At 46.3% G+C, this 27894-nt stretch overlaps 1 protein-coding gene and 2 long non-coding RNA genes across 3 annotated transcripts; all 3 read left to right on the forward strand.

Annotated features, from left to right (window-relative positions):
- Nucleotides 1-14172: 14172 nt before the first annotated feature.
- On the forward strand, nucleotides 14173-16072 carry LOC123482715. The gene is made up of 5 exons (XM_045211274.1): nucleotides 14173-14411; nucleotides 14645-15121; nucleotides 15360-15420; nucleotides 15545-15586; nucleotides 15834-16072. Exons 1-5 carry the CDS (start codon nucleotides 14243-14245, stop codon nucleotides 15898-15900), a joined length of 816 nt encoding a protein of 271 aa, XP_045067209.1. The 5' UTR covers nucleotides 14173-14242; the 3' UTR covers nucleotides 15901-16072.
- A 1801-nt stretch (nucleotides 16073-17873) lies between these two features.
- On the forward strand, nucleotides 17874-22141 carry LOC121553823. The gene is made up of 3 exons (XR_005997586.2): nucleotides 17874-18135; nucleotides 20022-20199; nucleotides 21223-22141. It is a non-coding gene; the product is annotated as an uncharacterized LOC121553823 (long non-coding RNA).
- A 2024-nt stretch (nucleotides 22142-24165) lies between these two features.
- LOC123482503 lies at nucleotides 24166-25212 on the forward strand. Its single transcript, XR_006657771.1, has 3 exons — nucleotides 24166-24272; nucleotides 24383-24530; nucleotides 24648-25212. It is a non-coding gene; the product is annotated as an uncharacterized LOC123482503 (long non-coding RNA).
- Nucleotides 25213-27894: the final 2682 nt, after the last annotated feature.

The raw sequence follows: 27894 nt of genomic DNA on the forward strand, positions 1-27894 counted from the left end.
TGTGCAGGGTGGACCCCTATAACAGGGCTAGGGGTGGGAGGTGTAGGGTGGACCCCTATAACAGGGCTAGGGTGGGAGGTGTAGGGTGGACCCCTATAACAGGGGCTAGGGGTGGGAGGTGTAGGGTGGGTGGACCCCTATAACAGGGCTAGGGGTGGGAGGTGTAGGGTGGACCCCTATAACAGGGCTAGGGTGGGAGGTGTAGGGTGGACCCCTATAACAGGGCTAGGGTGGGAGGTGTAGGGTGGACCCCTATAACAGGGCTAGGGTGGGAGGTGTAGGGTGGACCCCTATAACAGGGCTAGGGGTGGGAGGTGTAGGGTGGACCCCTATAACAGGGCTAGGTGGGAGGTGTAGGGTGGACCCCTATAACAGGGCTAGGGTGGGAGGTGTAGGGTGTGGACCCCTATAACAGGGCTAGGGTGGGAGGTGTAGGGGTGGACCCCTATAACAGGGCTAGGGTGGGAGGTGTAGGGTGGACCCCTATAACAGGGCTAGGGTGGGAGGTGTAGGGTGAGGGGACCCCTATAACAGGGCTAGGGTGGGAGGTGTAGGGTGGACCCCTATAACAGGGCTAGGGGTGGGAGGTGTAGGGTGGGGTGGACCCCTATAACAGGGCTAGGGTGGGAGGTGTAGGGTGGACCCCTATAACAGGGCTAGGGTGGGAGGTGCAGGGTGGACCCCTATAACAGGGCTAGGGTGGGAGGTGTAGGGTGGACCCCTATAACAGGGCTAGGGTGGGAGGTGTAGGGTGGACCCCTATAACAGGGCTAGGGTGGGAGGTGTAGGGTGGACCCCTATAACAGGGCTAGGGTGGGAGGTGTAGGGTGGACCCCTATAACAGGGCTAGGTGGGAGGTGTAGGGTGGACCCCTATAACAGGGCTAGGGTGGGAGGTGTAGGGTGGACCCCTATAACAGGGCTAGGGTGGGAGGTGTAGGGTGGACCCCTATAACAGGGCTAGGGTGGGAGGTGTAGGGTGGACCCCTATAACAGGCTAGGGTGGGAGGTGTAGGGGTGGACCCCTATAACAGGGCTAGGGTGGGAGGTGTGGGTGGACCCCTATAACAGGGCTAGGGTGGGAGGTGTAGGGTGGACCCCTATAACAGGGCTAGGGGTGGGAGGTGTAGGGTGGACCCCTATAACAGGGCTAGGGTGGGAGGTGTAGGGTGCAGGGTGGACCCTATAACAGGGCTAGGGTGGGAGGTGTAGGGTGGGACCCCTATAACAGGGCTAGGGTGGGAGGTGTAGGGTGAGGGTGGACCCTATAACAGGGCTAGGGTGGGAGGTGTAGGGTGCGGGTGGACCCTATAACAGGGCTAGGGTGGGAGGTGTAGGGTGTAGGGTGGACCCCTATAACAGGGCTAGGGTGGGAGGTGTAGGGTGTAGGGTGGACCCCTATAACAGGGCTAGGGTGGGAGGTGTAGGGTGCAGGGTGGACCCCTATAACAGGGCTAGGGGTGGGAGGTGTAGGGTGCAGGGTGGACCCCTATAACAGGGCTAGGGTGGGAGGTGTAGGGTGGACCCCTATAACAGGGCTAGGGTGGGAGGTGTAGGGTGGACCCCTATAACAGGGCTAGGGTGGGAGGTGTGGGTGGGTGGACCCCTATAACAGGGCTAGGGTGGGAGGTGTAGGGTGAGACCCCTATAACAGGGCTAGGGTGGGAGGTGTAGGGTGGACCCCTATAACAGGGCTAGGGTGGGAGGTGTAGGGTGGACCCCTATAACAGGGCTAGGGTGGGAGTAGGGTGCAGGGTGGACCCCTATAACAGGGCTAGGGTGGGAGGTGCAGGGTGGACCCCTATAACAGGGCTAGGGTGGGAGGTGCAGGGTGGACCCCTATAACAGGGCTAGGGGTGGGAGGTGTAGGGTGGACCCCTATAACAGGGCTAGGGTGGGAGGTGCAGGGTGGACCCCTATAACAGGGCTAGGGTGGGAGGTGTAGGGTGGACCCCTATAACAGGGCTAGGGTGGGAGGTGCAGGGTGGACCCTATAACAGGGCTAGGGTGGGAGGTGTAGGGTTGGACCCCTATAACAGGGCTAGGGTGGGAGGTGTAGGGTGGACCCCTATAACAGGGCTAGGGGTGGGAGGTGTGGGTGGACCCCTATAACAGGGCTAGGGTGGGAGGTGTAGGGTGGACCCCTATAACAGGGCTAGGGTGGGAGGTAGGGTGCAGGGTGACCCCTATAACAGGGCTAGGGGTGGGAGGTGTAGGGTGGACCCCTATAACAGGGCTAGGGTGGGAGGTGTAGGGTGGACCTATAACAGGGCTAGGGTGGGAGGTGTAGGGTTAGGGACCCCTATAACAGGGCTAGGGGTGGGAGGTGTAGGGTGGACCCCTATAACAGGGCTAGGGTGGGAGGTGTAGGGTGGACCCCTATAACAGGGCTAGGGGTGGGAGGTGTAGGAGGGTGGACCCCTATAACAGGGCTAGGGTGGGAGGTGTAGGGTGGACCCCTATAACAGGGCTAGGGTGGGAGGTGTAGGGTGGACCCCTATAACAGGGCTAGGGTGGGAGGTGTAGGGTGGACCCCTATAACAGGGCTAGGGTGGGAGGTGTAGGGTGTAGGGTGGACCCCTATAACAGGGCTAGGGTGGGAGGTGTAGGGTGGACCCCTATAACAGGGCTAGGGTGGGAGGTGTAGGGTGGACCCCTATAACAGGGCTAGGGTGGGAGGTGTAGGGTGAGTGACCCCCTATAACAGGGCTAGGGTGGGAGGTGTAGGGTGCAGGGTGGACCCTATAACAGGGCTAGGGTGGGAGGTGTAGGGGTGGACCCCTATAACAGGGCTAGGGTGGGAGGTGTAGGGTGAGGGTGGACCCTATAACAGGGCTAGGGTGGGAGGTGTAGGGTGGACCCCTATAACAGGGCTAGGGTGGGAGGTGTAGGGTGGACCCCTATAACAGGGCTAGGGTGGGAGGTGTAGGTGTGGACCCCTATAACAGGGCTAGGGTGGGAGGTGTAGGGTGGAGGTGACCCCTATAACAGGGCTAGGGTGGGAGGTGTAGGGTGGGACCCCTATAACAGGGCTAGGGTGGGAGGTGTAGGGTGGACCCCTATAACAGGGCTAGGGTGGGAGGTGTAGGGTGGAGTGACCCCCTATAACAGGGCTAGGGTGGGAGGTGTAGGGTGGACCCCTATAACAGGGCTAGGTGGGAGGTGTAGGGTGGACCCCTATAACAGGGCTAGGGGTGGGAGGTGTAGGGTGGACCCCTATAACAGGACTAGGGTGGGAGGTGTAGGGTGGACCCTATAACAGGGCTAGGGTGGGAGGTGTAGGGTGGACCCTATAACAGGGCTAGGGTGGGAGGTGTAGGGTGGGTGGACCCCTATAACAGGGCTAGGGTGGGAGGTGTAGGTGGACCCCTATAACAGGAGCTAGGAGTGGGAGGTGTAGGGTGTGACCCCTATAACAGGGCTAGGGTGGGAGGTGTAGGGTGGACCCCTATAACAGGGCTAGGGGTGGGAGGTGTAGGGTGGACCCCTATAACAGGGCTAGGGTGGGAGGTGTAGGGTGGACCCCTATAACAGGGCTAGGGTGGGAGGTGTAGGGTGTAGGGTGGACCCCTATAACAGGGCTAGGGTGGGAGGTGTAGGGTGTAGGGTGGACCCCTATAACAGGGCTAGGGTGGGAGGTGTAGGGTGGACCCCTATAACAGGGCTAGGGTGGGAGGTGTAGGGTGGACCCCTATAACAGGGCTAGGGGTGGGAGGTGTAGGGTGAGGGTGGACCCCTATAACAGGGCTAGGGTGGGAGGTGAGGGTGCAGGGGTGGACCCCTATAACAGGGCTAGGGTGGGAGGTGTAGGGTGCTGGACCCCTATAACAGGGCTAGGGTGGGAGGTGTAGGGGGTGGTGGACCCCTATAACAGGGCTAGGGTGGGAGGTGTGAGGGTGGACCCCTATAACAGGGCTAGGGTGGGAGGTGTAGGGTGGACCCCTATAACAGGGCTAGGGTGGGAGGTGTAGGGTGGAGGGTGGACCCCTATAACAGGGCTAGGGTGGGAGGTGTAGGGTGGACCCCTATAACAGGGCTAGGGTGGGAGGTGTAGGGTGCAGGGTGGACCCCTATAACAGGGCTAGGGTGGGAGGTGTAGGGTGCAGGGTGGACCCCTATAACAGGGCTAGGGTGGGAGGTGTAGGGTGGACCCTATAACAGGGCTAGGGTGGGAGGTGTAGGGTGGACCCCTATAACAGGGCTAGGGTGGGAGGTGTAGGTGGACCCCTATAACAGGGCTAGGGTGGGAGGTGTAGGGTGTAGGGTGGACCCCTATAACAGGGCTAGAGGTGGGAGGTGTAGGGTGCAGGGTGGACCCTATAACAGGGCTAGGGTGGGAGGTGTAGGGTGCAGGTGGACCCCTATAACAGGGCTAGGGTGGGAGGTGTAGGGTGGTGACCCCTATAACAGGGCTAGGGTGGGAGGTGTAGGGTGGACCTATAACAGGGCTAGGGGTGGGAGGTGTAGGGTGGACCCCTATAACAGGGCTAGGGTGGGAGGTGTAGGGTGGGTGGACCCCTATAACAGGGCTAGGGTGGGAGGTGTAGGTGGACCCCATAACAGGGCTAGGGTGGGAGGTGTGGTGGACCCTATAACAGGGCTAGGGGTGGGAGGTGTAGGGTGGACCCTATAACAGGGGCTAGGGTGGGAGGTGTAGGGTGGACCCTATAACAGGGCTAGGGTGGGAGGTGTAGGGTGGGGACCCCTATAACAGGAGGCTAGGGTGGGAGGTGTAGGGTGCAGGGTGGACCCCTATAACAGGGCTAGGGTGGGAGGTGTAGGGGTGGACCCCTATAACAGGGCTAGGGTGGGAGGTGTAGGGTGCAGGGTGGACCCCTATAACAGGGCTAGGGTGGGAGGTGTAGGGTGGACCCCTATAACAGGGCTAGGGTGGGAGGTGTAGGGTGGACCCCTATAACAGGGCTAGGGTGGGAGGTGGAGGTAGGGTGGACCCCTATAACAGGGCTAGGGTGGGAGGTGTAGGGTGGACCCCTATAACAGGGCTAGGGTGGGAGGTGTAGGGTGGACCCCTATAACAGGGCTAGGGTGGGAGGTGTAGGGTGGACCCCTATAACAGGGCTAGGGTGGGAGGTGTAGGGTGAGCCATATGAGCCCTGGTCAAAGTGGTGCACTATATAGGGAATAGGGTGGGAGGTGTAGGGAGCAGGTAAATTAGTGCACTATATAGGGAATAGGGTTCCTTTTGATACGTAGCCATGGTCTAATAGTGGTTAACTGGGATGAATCCATTTCAAAGGTCCCTAACTATAACTATGGCTACAGTGGTGGGTGGAAACACCAGCGGCACATCATGAGATTCAACTGAACACCACTAGAGGGCGCTACCGGACTACTGTGAACTGGGATATCTGCTAGACCATGCTCTTATCTGTAAACCAGGCCCAACACACCTCTAATGTACCTGAACCAACCGCTGTGTGTGTGTGTGTGCGCGCGCACGTGTGTGTGATTGCATCTGTGCTTGCATCTGTGTATGTGACTGTGCATCCTTGAGCGAGAGAGAGGGACAGAGAGAGAGAGAGAGAGAGAGAGGGCAAGGGCGAGGGAGAGAGAGAGAGGGACAGAGACATAGAGAGAGAGAGGGCGAGAGAGAGAGACAAAGAGAGGGAGGGAGGGAGAGAGAGACAAGAAGAGACAGAGAGAGAGAGAGAGAGAGAGAGAGAGAGAGAGAGAGAGAGAGAGAGAGAGAGAGAGAGCGAGAGAGAGAGAGCAGAGAGACGAGAGAGAGGGAGAGAGAGAGAGGGACAGAGACAGAGACAGAGAGAGAGAGAGAGAGAGAGAGAGAGAGAGAGAGAGAGAGAGAGACTGTGTGTGTATGTTCCCAGTACTGAAAGCTTAGTTCCCCAGGCTAAACAATAGGAGATGATATTGAAGGCCCCGCAGGAGACACAGTGGGGTTGGTCTATGAGGCAGGAAATGAAGGGGGAAATATGGACAGGTGAGAAGATGGGGGAGGATTGAGGGGTAGAGGGATCAACGATTGCCTCAGCTTCAGAATGAGAATTTGGTGTGGGGCTCTCTGTCTGTTGAAGGCAGCACATGCAGTAAATAATTGACAACCACCAGTGTACCAGTGTAACGCTATTCATAGCCCTGGAATTATGTTCATTACCATCAATCTATTCCTGCTCTAAATGGTTTCACACTGATATCAGTGGGCTTGTGTGTGTGTGTGTGTGTGTGTGTGTGTGTGTGTGTGTGTGTGTGTGTGTGTGTGTGTGTCAGCAGCACATCACTCCACGACAGGCAGCCGTCGCACTATCTGACGTAAGACAATGACGTGCTTCAGGCACGTCTTGAAGTAGTTTTCTTCCTATGAATTATGGCTGTAGATTTGACCGACCTATGACCCCGTCCCTGAAAGCTCATACTCTCAGGAACATGTACCCCTAACAGAACACAAAAAACGTGTGGAAGTCATTTCAACCAAATAATTCTATGTGATGACGTTGAATCATCAACATTGGAAAACTGATTGGGTTGGAAAAAAAAGTCATGAACTTAAGGGATGTATTTTTTTCAACCCAACTTGACATGGGGACATTCTTTGTTGATTTCACATTTCATTCACGTTAATTGACAACTTTAAGCTTTATGTTGTGGACTTACAACATCCTGTTTCATTGTTTTTTCTATTCAAACAGTGTGATTTTGAGAGTGATTATTGATTATTGGCATCAAACCATTGGGCATTTGTTTTGCAAACTCTGTACATACGTGGGATATACAATGGGGAGAACAAGTATTTGATACACTGCCGATTTTGCAGGTTTTCCTACTTACAAAGCATGTAGAGGTCTGTCATTTTTATCATAGGTACACTTCAACTGTGAGATACGGAATCTAAAACAAAAATCCAGAAAATCACATTTTATGATTTTTAAGTAATTAATTTGCATTTTATTGCATGACATAAGTATTTGATACATCAGAAAAGCAGAACTTGATATTTGGTACAGAAACCTTTGTTTGCAATTACAGAGATCATACGTTTCCTGTAGGTCTTGACCAGGTTTGCACACACTGCAGCAGGGATTTTGGCCCACTCCTCTATACAGACCTTCTCCAGATCCTTCAGGTTTCGGGGCTGTCGCTGGGCAATACGGACTTTCAGCTCCCTCCAAAGATTTTCTATTGGGTTCAGGTCTGGAGACTGGCTAGGCCACTCCAGGACCTTGAGATGCTTCTTACGGAGCCACTCCTTAGTTGCCCAGGCTTTGTGTTTCGGGTCGTTGTCATGCTGGAAGACCCAGCCACGACCCATCTTCAATGCTCTTACTGAGGGAAGGAGGTTGTTGGCCAAGATCTCGTGATACATGGCCCCATCCATCCTCCCCTCAATACGGTGCAGTCGTCCTGTCCCCTTTGCAGAAAAGCATCCCCAAAGAATGATGTTTCCACCTCCATGCTTCACGGTGTTCTTGGGGTTGTACTCATCCTTCTTCTTCCTCCAAACACGGCGAGTGGAGTTTAGACCAAAAAGCTCTATTTTTGTCTGATCAGACCACATGACCTTCTCCCATTCCTCCTCTGGATCATCCAGATGGTCATTGGCAAACTTCAGACGGGCCTGGACATGCGCTGGCTTGAGCAGGGGGACCGTGCGTGCGCTGCATGATTTTAATCCATGACGGCGTAGTGTGTTACTAATGGTTTTCTTTGAGACTGTGGTCCCAGCTCTCTTCAGGTCATTGACCAGGTCCTGCCGTGTAGTTCTGGGCTGATCCCTCACCTTCCTCATGATCATTGATGCCCCACGAGGTGAGATTTTGCATAGAGCCCCAGACCAAGGTGATTTTTACCCCATATGTAACTCTGTGTTGTTTTTATTGCACTACTTTGCTTTATCTTGGCCAGGTCGCAGTTGTAAATGAGAACCTGTTCTCAACCTACCTGGTTAAATAAAGGTGAAATCAAAAAATTAAAAAAAATTGACCGTCATCTTGAACTTCTTCCATTTTCTAATAATTGCGCCAACAGTTGTTGCCTTCTCACCAAGCTGCTTGCCTATTGTCCTGTAGCCCATCCCAGCCTTGTGCAGGTCTACAATTTAATCCCTGATGTCCTTACACAGCTCTCTGGTCTTGGCCATTGTGGAGAGGTTGGAGTCTATTTGATTGAGTGTGTGGACAGGTGTCTTTTATACAGGTAACGAGTTCAAACAGGTGCAGTTAATATAGGGAATGAGTGGAGAACAGGAGGGCTTCTTAAAGAAACACTAACAGGTCTGTGAGAGCCGGAATTCTTACTGGCTGGTAGGTGATCAAATACTTATGTCATGCAATAAAATGCAAATTAATTACTTAAAAATCATACAATGTGATATTCTGGATTTTTGTTTTAGATTCCGTCTCTCACAGTTGAAGTGTACCTATGATAAAAATTACAGACCTCTACATGCTTTGTATGTAGGAAAACCTGCAAAATCAGCAGTGTATAAAATACTTGTTCTCCTCACTGTATAAACATAGCTAACCAAACAACAGTCTATTGCTATAGGTGCATGGTGCGCACTTGAATTAAAAGGTAACTTCACAAAATAATTACATTCTTAGATTTTTTCCCAGATCTCAAAAGTGGTCTCCTGATGTGGTTTAAGCATTGTTGTGGACTTAGAACATCCGATTTTGTTGTTTTTCTATTACAAAAGTGTGATTTGAGATCGAAATCCCCCAGAGGTCAAGGAGTCTGAGACAGAGGTCAAGGAGTCTGAGACAGAGGTCAAGGAGTCTGAGACAGAGGTCAAGCCAACCTCTGACAGAGAGGTAGATGCCGATCCCAACGGGGAGACAATGAGCTCAGAGAGGAAGCCACAGTGAATGGCAGACGTCCATTGTTCAGCAGGCCGTTCAAAGACTGGTTCAACAGGCCAAAGCAAGACGCCAAGTCAAAGAGAAGTGATGATGAGAGCAATAGTGACAAACAGAAATCTGATAGGAAAGAAAGGAAGGTGAATAAATTAGTCGGATAGCAACGAACAGACTAACAGAACACAAAGACAGACTAACAGAACACAAAGAACAGACTAACAGAACACAAAGAACAGACTAACAGAACACAAAGAACAGACTAACAGAACACAAAGAACAGACTAACAGAACACAAAGAACAGACTAACAGAACACAAAGAACAGACTAACAGAACACAAAGAACAGACAAACAGAAGACAACAAATGGAATATAAGTGCCTGAGTGAATCCAAAACCAAGCCAAGCCCAGACCTATAGCCTACAAACAACATGATAATGACAGTGACAAGACAACCATAAAAACAACACGATAATGACAGTGACAAGACAACCATAAAAACAACACGATAATGACAGTGACAAAACAACCATAAAAACAACACGATAATGACAGTGACAAGATAACCATAAAAACAACATGATAATGACAGTGACAAGACAACCATAAAACAACATGATAATGACAGTGACAAGACAACCATAAAAACAACATGATAATGACAGTGACAAGACAACCATAAAAACAACACGATAATGACAATAACAAGACAACCATAAAAACAACACGATAATGACAGTGACAAGACAACCATAAAAACAACACGATAATGACAGTGACAAGACAACCATAAAAACAACACGATAATGACAGTGACAAGACAACCATAAAAACAACACGATAATGACAGTGACAAGACAACCATAAAAACTACACGATAATGACAGTCACAAGACAACCATAAAAACAACATGATAATGATAATGACAGTGACAAGACAACCATAAAAACAGAGGATGATTGACATGACAATTCTCAACCAGACAGACACACAACAACATTTGGACAAGACAGTTATCAGTAATCCCATGGCGTAGCCTAATGCAATAAAACATCAGGTCAAATATTGTTTACTTACATTCCATGGCATATGGAGCATTTTGCCCTTATAGTAACATATATTCATTTGAATTCATATTGTTCAATCAAATGTCGATATTTGGTTGTGTTGATAACCAAAAACAATTCAATATCACTTTTGAAATAGAGTAAATAGTGTATTAACCTGTCTCCAGCTCAACCAGAAGTTAAAGACTGGGATTAAGCCAGTGGCTCAGATGGAATTCCCCCTCAGGAGACTGAAAAGATTTGGCATGGGTCCTCAGATCCTCAAAAAGTTATACAGCTGCACCATCGAGAGCATCCTGACTGGTTGCATCACCGCCTGGTATGGCAACTGCTCGGCCTCCGACCGCAAGGCACTACAGAGGGTAGTGCGTACGGCCCAGTACATCACTGGGGCCAAGCTTCCTGCCATCCAGGACCTCTATACCAGGCGGTGTCAGAGGAAGGCCCTACAAATTGTCAAAGACTCCAGCCACCCTAGTCATAGACTGTTCTCTCTGCTACCGCACGGCAAGCGGTACCGGAGCGCCAAGTCTAGGTCCAAAAGGCTTCTCAACAGCTTCTACCCCCAAGCCATAAGACTCCTGAACAGCTATTCATGGCTACCCAGACTATTTGCATTTCACTGTAAGGTTAGAGCTATCTTACAAACTAATGTAACGTTCAACCTTTAAAATAAGTAACTCATCCATGGCATCATTTGGAGGTTATTGTAACTACCTGTATACATTTCTTCTTCTGTCATCTTATAAAGTGCGCATGTTCCAGAGAGGTCACAGGTCGTCGCAGGTCTTTGGTCTCAACTGCTGTAATAATAATCTGTCAGAATCTCGAATGGCATTGATCACTTGCACCGTGTACTTTTAACGTCATCTCAACTGCAATCCCTGTCGTTTGGTTGCGCTATTAGATGAAGCACAGTGATAACACATTAAGTTGTTGGTATAAATAAAACGAAATATCTGACATTGTCTTCCCATTTGAACTTTGCTGCACTTTTAGATGGTTGAAAGCATAGTGATAACACATTGGAAATTCAACTAACTTTTGGCTGTCTTTTTGATTGGGTGGATATAGGATGTAATCTCATTTATCAACTTCTAAATCAAATATTATCCACGCTGAAATGACGTGGTGTGGCCCAGTGGGTATTTAATTTGGTTGTTTAATAGAAGACTCTTTCATTGATCCTTAAAGCTCTAAACCGTGCTTTTATTTGACAATGTGTGAAAGTGTGAAAGACCTTGAGGGAGGCTGCATCCAGGGGTGGAGGGGAAGATCTTGAGGGAGGCTGCATCCAGGGGTGGAGGGGAAGATCTTGAGGGAGGCTGCATCCAGGGGTGGAGGGGAAGATCTTGAGGGAGGCTGCATCCAGGGTTGGAGGGGAAGACCTTGAGGGAGGCTGCATCCAGGGGTGGAGGGGAAGCTCTTGAGGGAGGCTGCATCCAGGGTTGGAGGGGAAGATCTTGAGGGAGGCTGCATCCATGGGTGGAGGGGAAGATCTTGAGGGAGGCTGCATCCAGGGGTGGAGGGGAAGATCTTGAGGGAGGCTGCATCCAGGAGTGGAGGGGAAGACCTTGAGGGAGCTTGCAGAAACAAACTTTCAAACGAAAGGAAACCTCTTGGCAGGGAAAAAACACATTTGGATAAATAATATGATTTAGAGTTAAATCCTTTGTTGTTGTTGTAATTAATTCTTTACAGTCATGTTTTTTAAAATCATATTCTTAATAAATTGTAGAAACTACACTTTATGACACTATCATGAAGCATTATGACCATCATAATCATACACAGTGTGAGCCAGATAGGCCTATCCCGTAAATCAGTCCCCAAGAGGGTGCGTTGTCCTGCTCCTGCGTTCATCCCAGTCATCAGCATCAGGAGCATATGGGGTCGGGGCGTGACTGACATCAATGTGTGCGCAATTACAATGATAATTCAATAAGGTCAATTTCAGAAAATGTTATATAACATAAACAATACTGTTGACACGTAGGCTATGGTGTTATGGAATGTTTTGCCTTGTGTGGTAGGGGTTTGTGGGGTTTTGTGGGTTTTGACACTCTTATGTAGGCGTCATAACCAGCCATAAAATAACACAATATATGTCACAACAGGTCTAAATATATGTGCCATGATAGTAGTATGACCATATTACGACAGGTTATGACAAGTTATGTCAGCTGTTATGACGTCCTGGTTCGAATCCAGGCTCTGTCGCAGCCGGCCGCGACCGGGAGACTCATGGGCGGCGCACAATTGGCCCAGCGTCGTCCAGGGTAGGGGAGGGAATGGCCGGCAGGGATGTAGCTCAGTTGATAGAGCATGGCGTTTGCAACGCCAGGGTTGTGGGTTCGATTCCCACGGGGGGGCCAGTATAAAAAAAATATGTATTCACTAACTGTAAGTCGCTCTGGATAAGAGCGTCTGCTAAATGACTAAAATGTAAATGTAAATGTTATGACATGGTTATGACCATGTCATAACGTGTTATGATGCTAGGTGTCCTCTGTAGCTCAATTGGTAGAGCACGGCGCTTGTAACGCCAGGGTAGTGGGTTCGATCCCCGGGACCACCCATACGTAAAAATGTATGCACACATGACTGTAAGTCGCTTTGGATAAAAGCATCTGCTAAATGGCATATTATTATTATTATTATTATTATTATTATTATTATTATATAAATAAAGTGTTACCAATAACTTGTATGTGTGTAAAGAAACGTGCCAAAGCGGGTCCCTCGGATTACTTTGCATTTTCCACCTTCTACTTTCAGCTTCACTTAGCACATTTTTCTTTCCATCTCCTAAATGATGTTCAGTGAAGGATTTGAGCCCTTCTAATGCTAGAACGAAGTGGACTAAAGGCCTCCAATGGATAACATCCTCTACTACAACTACCAAGAGTGAGGGAGTTGAAACCAACACAAGAGTGAGGGAGTTGAAACCAACACAAGAGTGAGGGAGTTGAAACCAACACAAGAGTGAGGGAGTTGAAACCAACACAAGACTGAGGGAGTTAAAACCAACACAAGAGTGAGGGAGTTGAAACCAACACAAGAGTGAGGGAATTGAAACCAACACAAGAGTGAGGGAGTTGAAACCAACACATGAGTGAGGGAGTTGAAACCAAGACAAGAGTGAGGGAGTTGAAACCAACACAAGAGTGAGGGAGTTGAAACCAACACAAGAGTGAGGGAGTAGAAACCAACACAAGAGTGAGGGAATTGAAACCAACACAAGAGTGAGGGAGTTGAAACCAACACAAGAGTGAGGTAATTGTAACCAACACAAGAGTGAGGGAGTTGAAACCAACACAAGAGTGAGGGAGTTGAAACCAACACAAGAGTGAGGGAGTTGAAACCAACACAAGAGTGAGGGAGTTGAAACCAACACAAGAGTGAGGGAGTTGAAACCAAGACAAGAGTGAGGGAGTTGAAACCAACACAAGAGTGAGGGAGTTGAAACCAACACAAGAGTGAGGGAGTTGAAACCAACAGATGGCGTTTTTCTGCCTGTTGTTCACTAGGGTTTTATTTGTAACGTGTCCTACTTTGACAAAATAAGAGATACATCAAATGATCAAATCCCTTTTAATTTCCAGTAGCTTTCGTATCCCCTCGTGATTAAATGTGAATGTTTGTAGTTATGTTTATTGTTCCATTCCAGACAAGTTATCCATCTGGAAACACGGTAGCCCTTACATGGAAACAATGCATGAAAACAAACCACATTGATGGGTCTCACGTTACTCTAGAGGTCATGTGATCAGTCAGATGAGGAAAATGAAAAGAGACTATTTATAACTCTTGGTGCGGGTTTCGGTTTTCTCTCCATTTCAAGACTGGTTTCGAGATTACTTTTGGACGCATAGGTGTTGTGATCAGGTGTGGCACACACCGATTGAAAGGTCCTTGTGATTGCAGTCATGTGGTCGTGAGATACCCGTGAGAGTGGTTTGACCTTATTGTGTGTCTAAAGTTTGATCTAAAGCCCAACCTTCTTGTCAACTTATTGAACATTATACAACGGGTGGGTCTAATCCTGAATGCTGATTGTTTAAACCCCTTTGTTATATCATCACATGGCAGTTTTTAAATCGTTTTCCCCAGGGGCCTGAATCGCGTGGTGTAACAAAACATCGGGTGGAGCTTTGTTACATTGATGGAGTCCTTGGAAACGTTTCTGAGAGCTTTATTTCCTTACTTTCGATAAAATAAAATAAAAAGGTAAGAACGAGACTCGGTCACGTCACTCCCAAGGGGCGAGGTCACCAGGAGTATATCTACTGTGCAATTCATCTTCTCGTCACAATCGAGGAAAGACCAGCAAGACAGAGGCAACATGAAGATGCAGATGTTGGTGTTGTTGGCCGTAGCAGCCAGTCTGTCCGAGGGACGGATATTCTCCAAATGTGAGCTGAAGAGCTTATTGGAGGAGGCGGCCCTCAAATTCAACCTGACTGCGAAAGCCAAAGTGAAGAACCTGACAAGCAAGGATTTTGTGGCTAAAAGTAAGTTACATTACATAACCCAATGCTTTAAAAAAAATCTGAAGGAATGCTTAAATGCTGTGGACTGGTTTCCCGGAACACAGATGAAGCCTAGTCCCGGACTAAGAAACTCTTTAAATCGAGATTCTCAATTGAAATGGCTTTTTATTATGACCAGGCTAAATCTGTGTCTGGGAAATCGGCCCTAGGAGTCTGATTGTAAAGTAACGCTACATGTTTGTTGCCTCTTCCAGTCGTCTGCCACGTGGAGAAGGCCACAGGGTTCAACAGCAGTTTTGTGACTGCTTGGAGGGATGACGACGGCCCTGATGTCCTCCCAACCCGCCCTGCTAAAGTGAATGACCGCCATCGCCCCGAGCCCCCTCATAGGAGGGGGAAGAGACACGCCGGGGATGATGTCCACCCTAACCACCCTAACCACACTGCTAACAATGACAACCATCCTACCCATCCTACCCACCCTAACCACCCTAACCATCCTACCCACCCTAACCACCCTACCCCTCCTACCCATCCTACCCTTCCTAGACGCCCTGAGCAGCCTCCTAAGAGGGGTAAGAGACACGCTGGGAATCACTTCACCTCAGGAGAAGACTCCAGCGAAGAAGAGACCATGGGATCCCTCTACGGCTTGTTCCAGCTGAGCGATCGTGTGATTTGTTCCTCGGGCTCCACTCCATCTCTGAACCTTTGCCAGATGAACTGCAGTGGTGAGTTCAATGTGTCAATGTGCTCAAAATGCTGAAGCCTATGACAAAACCTATGTATCTAAGTGGTCAAGATGCTCGAGCCTACGACAAAATCTATGTATCTAAGTGGTCAAGATGCTCAAGTCTGTGAGAAAATACACAACAGGTTTATTAATAGGGTAGTTGGATGTTAGATTCAAATGGCTTGTATGACAGTGTTCAGTTAAGGATCTCTGTTGGGCTTTTTGTTTCTCTCAAGCTTTGATTGACGACAACATAAGTGATGACTTAACCTGTGTGGAGACGATCAAACGGACAATGTAAGTGTTTGGTTTTGAGGTGGATGTGTTCTCTCCGGTTTCTTCATGTGTTAATATACTTGTTTGTAAGTGCAGGAATTCTTATTCACTTTTAGATTGTCTTTTTTTTTCTTCATTCAAACAGGGAAATTGGCCCCGGTCAACAAACAAAGGCTCTAAAGAGAATGTAAGTATGCAAATGTAAAAAAATTGTGTATTTTACATTTTGTAAATACATTTTAATTTCCATCATATCAAAGCGAGTTAATTGGTTGGCATTCAATGTTTAAATGTGTGAAAAGTTCTATGAGAACGTCACTTTAGGACGTCCTTTTAGTGAATTTAAGCGAGCACCTCTAGGGGTTGTAACTGAATATGGACATTTTTACGCTTTCCTGATGGAATTATTCATATTGGTTTTAATTATCTTGTAGGATCAAGCTGCTCTTCCAGAAGGAGTGTGACATGACGGTCGCCTCTAGCTACTTTTCCAAGTGTTGAGAAGCCATGTTAGACGACAATCCCCCAATTACAAAAGATCCGAATTGGGCTGCCCCCCCCGTGTAAACGCAGCCGTGGTGTGTAACATGTATATCTCACCAGCTTCATGTTCACAAAGTACAGCGGAATAGAATGTAGCGTGTAGAAAGAATAAACATGGACATTACATTGATTTGGTTTGTTTCATTATCTGTTGTTGTTGTTGTTGTTGTTGTTGAATTGCAAATAGCAGTTAAAGCAAGGCAAACCTTGGATTAACCACTGGGATAAACACACATGCACCCTTCAAACAGCACATGGTCATGGCAAAAAAATATACCGATTTTGTAAAATGTAAATCAAAAGGTTATTTTTTTATTTTTTATTTTTTACATTTTAGCTAACCCTAACCCTTTTCCTGACCTAGACCTAATGATTCTAACCTGACACGTTAATTCTCCTAACCTGCTGCCTAAGTTCTCCTAACATGCTACGAAATGTCAAATCGGACAAAAGCTATATCCTTTTTAGTCAAAACCTCAGCACACGGCACACAGGACCCCAGTCAAGGCAGTCTTCCTACCTGCATGTTTGGATTGCTCTTTTATGGGGTAACAGCATAGAGATGGAAAGAGGTAATATCTGGGAAATAACCTGTTTTTGCATGGGCAGAGCCATTGAGGGCTTCCACCATTTTAAAGTAGTCAACTGGGTGGTACTTCCAACTTCATTGGCTGATCCCTCCTGGTGACCCCTGTTGGAGTCATGTCCAACCTGGTCATCAGGAGGGATCAGCCAATCGTGAAGATGAAAATGGACTACTTCAAAATGGAGATGCGCTCACAGGGGCCATAATTGGATGGATGTAAGGTTGCGACATCTTTCCGTCTCCATGGGTTACAGACAGATTAATGACTGGCGCTTAGTGGTGGAGCTCTACCTGTTAAATAGAGAAGCTGTCATAAGGTCATAGGTCAAATGATTGGCTGAACTAACACATAAGGAGGTACTGCGGGCAGAGCAAAATGTTATTGGACGCAGAGACGAGGAAGAGGAAGCCAGACATCCCACTCCCTCCTTTTTTGGGGGGGTTCAATGGAAGTCAGTGAACTAAGCAGACCAGACCCAGCTGCTATCACATTGGTGTCTATGGGAGAGCCCTTCCTGTTAAGCAGACCGGAACTTACTATTTTTTTCAACGGGAAACGGCCTGAGTGAATTATCTTAATATATCCACCATCTTTGTTAGAAATACATGAACCACTGGTCTTCTGTATCGCGCATAGAGAATTATAGAGGACTCTAGATGGATAAAACCCATTTCTGCATGGACATTGCCATTGAAGTAGTCAACTGGTCGGACTTCCTATGGGTTAAGGAAGCATCACATGATTCCATTAAGAATCATTATTTATTAACTAATTAATTTTATTAAATTGCCAACCTTGGCTTTATACCTGTTCAAACAACACACTCCAGGTGGCAGTATGCACCCTTTCAGTTTGTTTACCAACTCATAGAAGTAGTAGAAGAAGAAAATGGACTACTTCAAAATGGAGATGACCCCATGGCGCTACCCAAGTACTCCCAGACACCCGAATGGGATAGATACACAGAGGAGTCCTCTAACCTCTATGGTGGCACGTCAGTGGCACTTTTTCACTGAGAGTTCTTTTTGACATCAAATGTTTTATGACGCCATCTAGTGGCTGCTTGTAGAAGTGCATGAGCCAAACGAGACCACGTCACTGACGTTCAATGAGGAACAGCATTGGGAAAGCTTGGCCCAGACAGAGACAGACAAGGCAGGTCATAAAATATTGCTGTGGTAAAAAATTGCACAAAGAACAAGCCTTAATTATTGTGAGGTAAACTGCATCTGTCCTAAAGGGTGACATACTGTATGAGTCCAGATGTACAACAACAATCACATCACAGCACCAAAACAGCACCATCAGTTATAATGAGCTTCCATATGGAGGTCTGCGCAGAAATGATTTCTTCGTCCCGCTCCCGCAGCTTTTAATACCGCACAACGCCCGCTGGCTTTCTGTCCGATTCCCATCTGCTACGTCAAGAACTGGTCCCAAACCCAACATGTTATTTTAGGCGCATGTGACGCAGCTCACGTGCCAGCCATGGTCTCAGCAATTTTGCACCCTACAGGCTATATGGAATTCGGGGAAATTACATCAGAAAATAGGTTAAATCACCAGAGATTCTCACGTGGCCACATTACGCTATCTGTATTAATGGGTAAGGTCAGCCAGTATGCTAGATGTATAGTATTTTGAAGAGAGCAGAGTTGGAGAGACTTGCACTTTCTCTTGAGCTAGTTTTATAGCCTACGATTAGCGATTAGATGTATGTTTTTATTACTTCTAAACAAATTAACTTTTTTTGGGGGGGGGGTTCTCATAGGCTTACAATTATGTTTTGATTCTTGCTTGAACAGTCGCTAAGATTATATTTGGTTGTGATCTTTGCAAAATAACTATTTTGGATGCAGCAGTTGTTAGCTAGAATGCTAACGCTCATTGACAAACTGTAGGCTGTAGCAAAAGCTAGCCAAAGAGCCATTTTACTAGATGAAGTTGACATTAAAAAAAAAAGTATAATGCAGTTGATTTGCGAGGGTGACACACACATTATATTAAGCAGGACATTCATACGAGCCTTAAAATCCTATTATAATCCAAAAGTAGTGTGAAATGCACTTATAAGCAACACGTAAATAGAGGCGTTTTTTTGCTGGTGTTCTGCCACCGTTCTATTAGAACTCCCTGGTGTTCTGCCACCGTTCTATAAGAATCCCTGGTGTTCTGCCACCGTTCTATTAGAACTTTGTTCTGCACCGTTCTTGTAGAACTCCCTGGTGTTCTGCCACCGTTCTATAAGAACTCCCTGGTGTTCTGCCACCGTTCTATAAGAACTCCCTGGTGTTCTGCCACCGTTCTATAAGAACTCCCTGGTGTTCTGCCACCGTTCTATAAGAACTCCCTGGTGTTCTGCCACCGTTCTATAAGAACTCTGTGTCTGCACCTCATAAGAACTCCCTGGTGTTCTGCCACCGTTCTATAAGAACTCCCTGGTGTTCTGCCACCGTTCTATGAACTCCCTGGTGTTCTGCCACCGTTCTATAAGAACTCCTGGTGTTCTGCCACCGTTCTATAAGAACTCCTGGTGTTCTGCCACCGTTCTATAAGAACTCCCTGGTGTTCTGCCACCGTTCTAATCCTGGTGTTCTGCCACCGTTCTATAAGAACTCCCTGGTGTTCTGCCACTAATTTATGCCCATCTTCCTCGTGCGACAATGTTTGCAAACACAGAAAGGGGTCAATAGTACGGTGGCCTGTTGCTTTGCACTTCCCGGCCACCGTACAATAGGCTATCGCCTGCTCTATTTAATTGAGACCACACTCGCACCTGATCTCGCAGGTACGGCTACTGAACTGGAAGCAGCTGGAATAATGACGTTTTGCATATAGGGTATAGACTACCTTTTAGGAGGACGATTTGCAGGCAGAGACAAATGACTGGGTAATCAGTTCTTATTGAAAATGAAAAGGCACAAAGCTAGTTAACCATAGTAGCCAAACATATGTGCCTTTTCAATTATGGTATATATTTTTCGATCGCACCTCGACTGAGCGCCCTCTGCTTCTTTCCATTATCAATATTGATTTACAGACACTGTAGTAAACTACAGTCTAATCATATTTAATTTAACTTCATATTGAAGTTAACTGCCACGTGATTCTCCGCCCATGTTGCCAGCCTACTCTATTTCAATGAGACCCCACGCCCAACTAGGAGAGGAGAGGAGAGGCTACTGAAGTTGAAACAGCGAATTCTGAGTGTGTCAATGTAACCATGTTGCTTCCGTCCCTCTCCTCGCCCCTACCTGGGCTTGAACCAGGGACCCTCTGCACACATCGACAACAGTCACCCTCGAAGCGCCGTTACCCGTCGCTCCACAAAAAGCAGCGGACCTTGCAGAGCAATGGGGAAACATCTACTTCAAGGTCTCAGAGCGAGTGGCGTCACCGATTGAAACGCTACTAGCGCGCACCGCTAACTAGCTAGCCATTTCACACCGGTTACATGAATAATGCGACAAAGATGTGATTTTAATACAACAGGTTCGCTAAGGCATACCAAGCAGAAAGATGACCTTTCCAAATAATCTGCGGGACAACACAACTATTTTCATCCCAAAGTAGTCTGCCTGACTGCCCGCTCCCTCCCGCTGCATGAAAAAGGCCGGCCGTGCCACAATGATCTCTGTCGGGACCGGCAGGTCCAGCGGGCCGTCCCATGGTAATGCAGCCCTCTACTTCCACAGTCCAGTTGAATGGTGTAATGACTTGAATAGTGGGATCTGCCTATATGAGACACATGTGGGTGACAATAGTCACACACACACACCACACACACACAATGAATGAATGAATCTCGTTATTTTGAAACTTTCATGATCTAAACATGGAATATTGTTTGTCTGTTTCCATACAACTATGCATTAAGAGCAATGCAACAGTTACTTATCATTTTGAGCAGTTGTATCAATTGATAGTTGGATAATTGTAATGAAATGAATAGACACTCATCTGAAATGTAATTGCCTTTTGAAATAGTAGTACTTTGATGTTAAGTTGTGTCATATTGAACAGGTGATTTTTGTTAAATGAACAAATGATCTTAGTTTTATGTGTATTGTATCCAAGCAATTGAAAAAAGTGTTAAGAGTTTTGAAAAATGTGCATTTTGATCATTGGTTGTGAGTTGTGTGTCTAGAGTTTTGAAAAATGACGTCAAGGTTCTGAAATGAGTGCCAAAGTGATTGTAAAAAACTGTAGGATGTCTAAGGGGCTCCTGGCGTGTGGCCCGTCTCCGATATCTTACAATGGGCATTTATAACCACCAATTGGACATGCTCTTACAAAGCTTAAATGCCACATTTTCAAGATTATTGAACTCGGGCTGGCCAAGGAATGATAGTGGATCCTCTCCCCTTGCTCATCGGTGTTGATTTTCAGCATGTCCAATTGGTGATAATAAATGCCCACTGAAATGTATTGCAAATGTACTTGTCCGTTTGCAATATGAAATACAGCCAATGCCAGTATAACATCGTGGATCCAAAAATATTTTATTTGTAAAATAGAAGAAAACCACACAATTTTCAAATCCATTTATTGGTACATTCCCCCAGTCAATACATCTCTCCTAAAACTTCCCTCCCTGTCTCTGTAAGTCTATAGGATAGAGAGAGGTTGGTAATATTCCAATGGGGAGCTGTATCCTGACATTGTTCTCCCCTTACATGTTTAATTGATCCAGCCAGAATTGAAGGATCTCAACAGCTGTCTCAGCCGTCCAGTGGACTGGATCACGGGGCTGTGTGCGGAACCGGAGTCTATTCATGTCAGTTAAGTAATTGCATCTCTCCAAAATGGTTTGGTTCAGTCTATTTATGAGAGACTGCTGATCTCTTTCCAGCCTATCTGGAAAATGTATGAGTGGGACATAGAGTATTGCACTAGGAAACATGTTCTCACACACTTTCAGCAACTGCTGCAGCTGTTTCCAGGTGGTGCTAGATGTCTGTCTCAAGAGGCAGTTGTTTAAGCCTGCAGACAGAATCACCTTCTCTATGGCAGGGTTTGGTTCTAGCTTCTCCAAAACGCCTTTCAGATGATAGCAGGTGGCCCCTGGAAAGCTATCCACCTGCATCACAAAAGGCAGGGATGCTTGACAGATTTGAATCTCCTATCACCACAACAGGTTTACCTATGTCAATCACCCAGTCCTTAATCTTTCTCCCTGTGTTAGGATGTCTAAGAGGCTCCCGGCGTGTGGCTAGAACAGGCTCAGATGGCAGGTTTGGGAATCGAACCCACAACCCTGGCATTGCAAACACCATGCTCTACCAACTGAGGTACATTCCTGCCACATTTCAGACTACTGCACATAATACTTCCTATCTAAACCTAACTGCTTGTGAAACCCCCACACAGAGGTGTGAAATTCCTCAACTTGAGGAGCCTCAGACATCAGAACAATGGCCTGACAACACCTGAGACATTCTTTAGCAAGATGGTATCTGCCAAAAGTGTGTTGAATAGACAAGGGTGAAAATAAAAACAATATGCAGGTTTTCTTTTAAATGTGTTGTTTATTTTAAAGTGCAGATACCCAAAACTGAAATTTAAGTTGAACATGCATGGCTAAATATATTACCAAAATTACAGATTTACATTTTAAAAAGGGGTTTAAGGATATTTTCTATGGCAGATGCCATGGCCGGGTTGGGGGAGACCCCAAGGGGGGGCCACCCCCAATCCGTGCACCTGATAATTGGATGGTTTTCACTATGGGAACATGGGGATGATAATAATAATAATAATAATAGTATGCCATTTAGCAGACGCTTTTATCCAAAGCGACTTACAGTCGTGCGTGCATACATTTTTGTGTATGGGTGGTCCCGATGGCTCCTGACTCACACATGGGCGGGCTGGGGGTCCATGGCCGGGTTGGGGGAGACCCCAAGGTTCACTCACACACACACAGACACACACAGACACACCTATTCACTTGGGCCTTCTCCCTCATGCCCTGCTGACATCCATGCAGGCCCACATTGACCTTGTGACCTCTGGAGCTCCATGCATCTTGTTCTATACTCCCTGCCTAGTAAAGGACATCTCCCATGGGCCTGAGAGTACAGCTCACTCCCTGGAGCTCCATGCCTCTATTTAAACACTATCTGCCTATTAAATGTGGTCCTCTGTAGCTCAGCTGGTAGAGCACGGCGCTTGTAACGCCAAGGTAGTGGGTTCGATCCCCGGGACCACCCACACACAAACATTTATGCACGCATGACTGTAAGTCGCTTTGGATAAAAGTGTCTGCTAAATGGCATATTATTATTATTATTATTATAAGAGTTGCACGGTGTTTGCAATGCCAGGGTTGAAATCTGAGCTGCAGAGGTATTGTGAGGCGTGAAGCTGTACGAGTCATCTCATTTGCGTATGCGTAAATCTACCCTGAATGGAATATTTTATTGTGGAATTGGGTTGGGCCAATCTGATTGTATATATACTGACCAAGGCAACAGTATATTCTCCACTTCAGAAAAGAGAATTCAACTGAGAGCAACGACAACACTCTTTCCTTCTGGGAGCTGATATTTTGGATTATTGCTTTTTTCCTTATTCTGCAGAGATTTCTTTGCGATTGTGTTATTACTTCCTTTATTTTTCAGCAAGATGGCATCTGCAAATGCAGCTGGTTCAAGGTAATTTATCTCTTTAATTATTCAATGTATATTACTGTTAGTATGTTGCTGTTATTAATGTTAGTAGTAGGCCCAAAATGAAGCATGACCTAAATTTGAGGTGCTTTTGGGTGAGAGCATTAGAAGCTTTGAGGCCAGAAACACAATTAAACCACAGTAACGTTGCTGTTATTAATGTTAGCAGTAGCTCTGCTAGCACTAGTAATAACAGGTGTGTAAGTGTTGACATACTGCTAGTAACTTCATTACATGGACTTACTGTGCATTTACTGTCTTACAGAAAACAAAGAAGGATCCCTCTTGTCTGCAGATTTTGCTTGAAGAACCAGGACACCCTCTCTCTACACCTCAGCAGAGTGTGCATGAAGTTAAAAACAAAACAAGAGATTGTTCAGGAAGTCACCACTGCCCGAGATTCCATGATAGAGCATCTTGGCAAAGGCAGGATCTTTGACTACAGTTTACTGAGCGGTGTCGTTATACAACAAGACGCACTCCGACTCCTGATCCAGAAGCTTGAAGAAACGGATCATATTGTTAAAAACAAGCCAGAAGTCAAACAAGCACCTCTGTAAGCTATTTCTTACACCGATAAAATAATATATATGCAAGTTACATCATATTTCAACTCATTTTAACTGTTGTCCAATTATATGTTTGATTGTAATATAATATAATTGTTTTTGTTTATCTGTGTGATATTTCAGCCAAGTGGAAGTGGCTCATGTGTTGGCACCAGCTGAAGATGCAGATGCAGATGCTGAATCAGACAACAACACGGAGGATGACCAGTCTGACCAGGATGACCAGTCTGACCAGTCTGACCAGTCTAACCAGTCTAACCAGGATGACCAGTCTGACCAGGATGACCAGTCTAACCAGTCTGACCAGTCTAACCAGGATGACCAGTCTGACCAGGATGACCAGATGACCAGTCTGACCAGTCTGACCAGGATGACCAGTCTGACCAGGATGACCAGGATGACCAGTCTGACCAGTCTGACCAGTCTGACCAGTCTAACCAGTCTGACCAGGATGACCAGTCTGACCAGGATGACCAGGATGACCAGTCTGCCTTGTACCAACCGTAAGTAAATACAAATATAAATAATCTCATAAACAACTACTACACATAAGTATATAAGTGAACATGGATGTATTTTATTGATTCTAATCTGCATACCAAATGTTTTCCAGACCAATGAACCAGTCATGGGACAACAAACTGAGAAAGGCAATGCAAATGAGTGGTTTGTACCAAAAGCACCCTCTGGATTGTGATCTGCTGGCTGGATTTGCCAAATATCTCCGCGACGACCACAACATTCCCAATTTCAAACAGGAGGTTATGTACAGCAATTTTACTTTCATTTAACTGTTGAAATATTTTTAATGAGAATTACTTAATTACAAAGTAGTTATTAACTATGCAACTAACATTATTTTTTATTTTCATGTACAGGTTGCAAATGTGTCTAGGTTCTTGTTTTACATGGACTCCATCAAACCTTCCCTGGATTTTGTCAATCAATTGGAGAAAAGCAGGTCCTTTTTTACCAAGCTTGCAAACATTGGACAGAAGAAGCAAACAATTGCAAACTACATGAAGAATCTGAAGAGGTTTCTTCGCTACATCACGACGTCAACAAACCTCATCCAGACAGACAGGAGCTTGTATGAGCAATGCAAGCATTTCCAAGGCTGCCTGAACGACTTACAGAAGTCCACTGAATATGGACATTTTAACGCTTTCCTGATGGAATTATTCATATTGTTTTAATTATCTTGTAGGATCAAGCTGCTCTTCCAGAAGGAGTGTGACATGACGGTCGCCTCTAGCTACTTTTCCAAGTGTTGAGAAGCCATGTTAGACGACAATCCCCCAATTACAAAAGATCCGAATTGGGCTGCCCCCGTGTAAACGCAGCCGTGGTGTGTAACATGTATATCTCACCAGCTTCATGTTCACAAAGTACACCGGAATAGAATGTAGCGTGTAGAAAGAATAAACACGAACATTACATTGATTTGGTTTGTTTCATTATCTGTTGTTGTTGTTGTTGTTGTTGTTGTTGTTGTTGAATTGCAAATAGCAGTTAAAGCAAGGCAAACCTTGGATTAACCACTGGGATAAACACACATGCACCCTTCAAACAGCACATGGTCATGGCTAAAAAATATACAGATTTTGTAAAATGTAAATCAAAAGGTTGTTTTTTTATTTTTATTTTTTTACATTTTAGCTAACCCTAACCCTTTTCCTGACCTTGACCTAATGATTCTAACCTGACACGTTAATTCTCCTAACCTGCTGCCTAAGTTCTCCTAACATGCTACGAAATGTCAAATCGGACAAAAGCTATATCCTTTTTAGTCAAAACCTCAGCACACGGCACACAGGACCCCAGTCAAGGCAGTCTTCCTACCTGCATGTTTGGATTGCTCTTTTATGGGGTAACAGCATAGAGATGGAAAGAGGTAATATCTGGGAAATAACCTGTTTTTGCATGGGCAGAGCCATTGAGGGCTTCCACCATTTTAAAGTAGTCAACTGGGTGGTACTTCCAACTTCATTGGCTGATCCCTCCTGGTGACCCCTGTTGGAGTCATGTCCAACCTGGTCATCAGGAGGGATCAGCCAATCGTGAAGATGAAAATGGACTACTTCAAAATGGAGATAGCCTCATGCCGTGCCGCGCTCACAGGGGCCATAATTGGATGGATGTAAGGTTGCGACATCTTTCCGTCTCCATGGGTTACAGACAGATTAATGACTGGCGCTTAGTGGTGGAGCTCTACCTGTTAAATAGAGAAGCTGTCATAAGGTCATAGGTCAAATGATTGGCTGAACTAACACATAAGGAGGTACTGCGGGCAGAGCAAAATGTTATTGGACGCAGAGACGAGGAAGAGGAAGCCAGACATCCCACTCCCTCCTTTTTTGGGGGGGTTCAATGGAAGTCAGTGAACTAAGCAGACCAGACCCAGCTGCTATCACATTGGTGTCTATGGGAGAGCCCTTCCTGTTAAGCAGACCGGAACTTACTATTTTTTTCAACGGGAAACGTTCTGAGTGAATTATCTTAATATATCCACCATCTTTGTTAGAAATACATGAACCACTGGTCTTCTGTATCGCGCATAGAGAATTATAGAGGACTCTAGATGGATAAAACCTATTTCTGCATGGACATTGCCATTGAAGTAGTCAACTGGTCGGACTTCCTATGGGTTAAGGAAGCATCACATGATTCCATTAAGAATCATTATTTATTAATTAATTAATTTTATTAAATTGCCAACCTTGGCTTTATACCTGTTCAAACAACACACTCCAGGTGGCAGTATGCACCCTTTCAGTTTGTTTACCAACTCATAGAAGTAGTAGAAGAAGAAAATGGACTACTTCAAAATGGAGATGACCCCATGGCGCTACCCAAGCACTGCCAGACGCCCCAATGGGATAGATACACACAGAGGAGTCCTCTAACCTCTATGGTAGCACGTCAGTGGCACTTTTTCACTGAGAGTTCTTTTTGACATCAAATGTTTTATGACGCCATCTAGTGGCTGCTTGTAGAAGTGCATGAGCCAAATGAGACCACGTCACTGACGTTCAATGAGGAACAGCATTGGGAAAGCTTGGCCCAGACAGAGACAGACAAGGCAGGTCATAAAATATTGCTGTGGTAAAAAATTGCACAAAGAACAAGCCTTAATTATTGTGAGGTAAACTGCATCTGTCCTAAAGGGTGACATACTGTATGAGTCCAGATGTACAACAACAATCACATCACAGCACCAAAACAGCACCATCAGTTATAATGAGCTTCCATATGGAGGTCTGCGCAGAAATGATTTCTTCGTCCCGCTCCCGCTCCCACCCGCAGCCGCACAACGCCCGCTGGCTTTCTGTCCGATTCCCATCTGCTACGTCGAGAACTGGTCCCAAACCCAACATGTTATTTTAGGCGTATGTGACGCAGCTCAGCAATTACAGGCTATATGGAATTCTGGGAAATTACATCAGAAAATAGGTTAAATCACCAGAGATTCTCACGTGGCCACATTACGCTATCTGTATTAATGGGTAAGGTCAGCCAGTATGCTAGATGTATAGTATTTTGAAGAGAGCAGAGTTGGAGAGACTTGCACTTTCTCTTGAGCTAGTTTTATAGCCTACGATTAGCGATTAGATGTATGTTTTTATTACTTCTAAACAAATTAACTTTTTTTGGGGGGGGGTTCTCATAGGCTTACAATTATGTTTTGATTCTTGCTTGAACAGTCGCTAAGATTATATTTGGTTGTGATCTTTGCAAAATAACTATTTTGGATGCAGCAGTTGTTAGCTAGAATGCTAACGCTCATTGACAAACTGTAGGCTGTAGCAAAAGCTAGCCAAAGAGCCATTTTACTAGATGAAGTTGACGTTTAAAAGAAAAAGTATAATGCAGTTGATTTGCGAGGGTGACACACACATTATATTAAGCAGGACATTCATACGAGCCTTAAAATCCTATTATAATCCAAAAGTAGTGTGAAATGCACTTATAAGCAACACGTAAATAGAGGCGTTTTTTTGCTGGTGTTCTATAAGAACTCCCTGGTGTTCTGCCACCGTTCTATTAGAACTCCCTGGTGTTCTGCCACCGTTCTATAAGAACTCCCTGGTGTTCTGCCACCGTTCTATTAGAACTCCCTGGTGT

Source organism: Coregonus clupeaformis, chromosome 4, assembly GCF_020615455.1.
Source record: "Coregonus clupeaformis isolate EN_2021a chromosome 4, ASM2061545v1, whole genome shotgun sequence".
Lineage (NCBI taxonomy): Eukaryota > Metazoa > Chordata > Actinopteri > Salmoniformes > Salmonidae > Coregonus > Coregonus clupeaformis.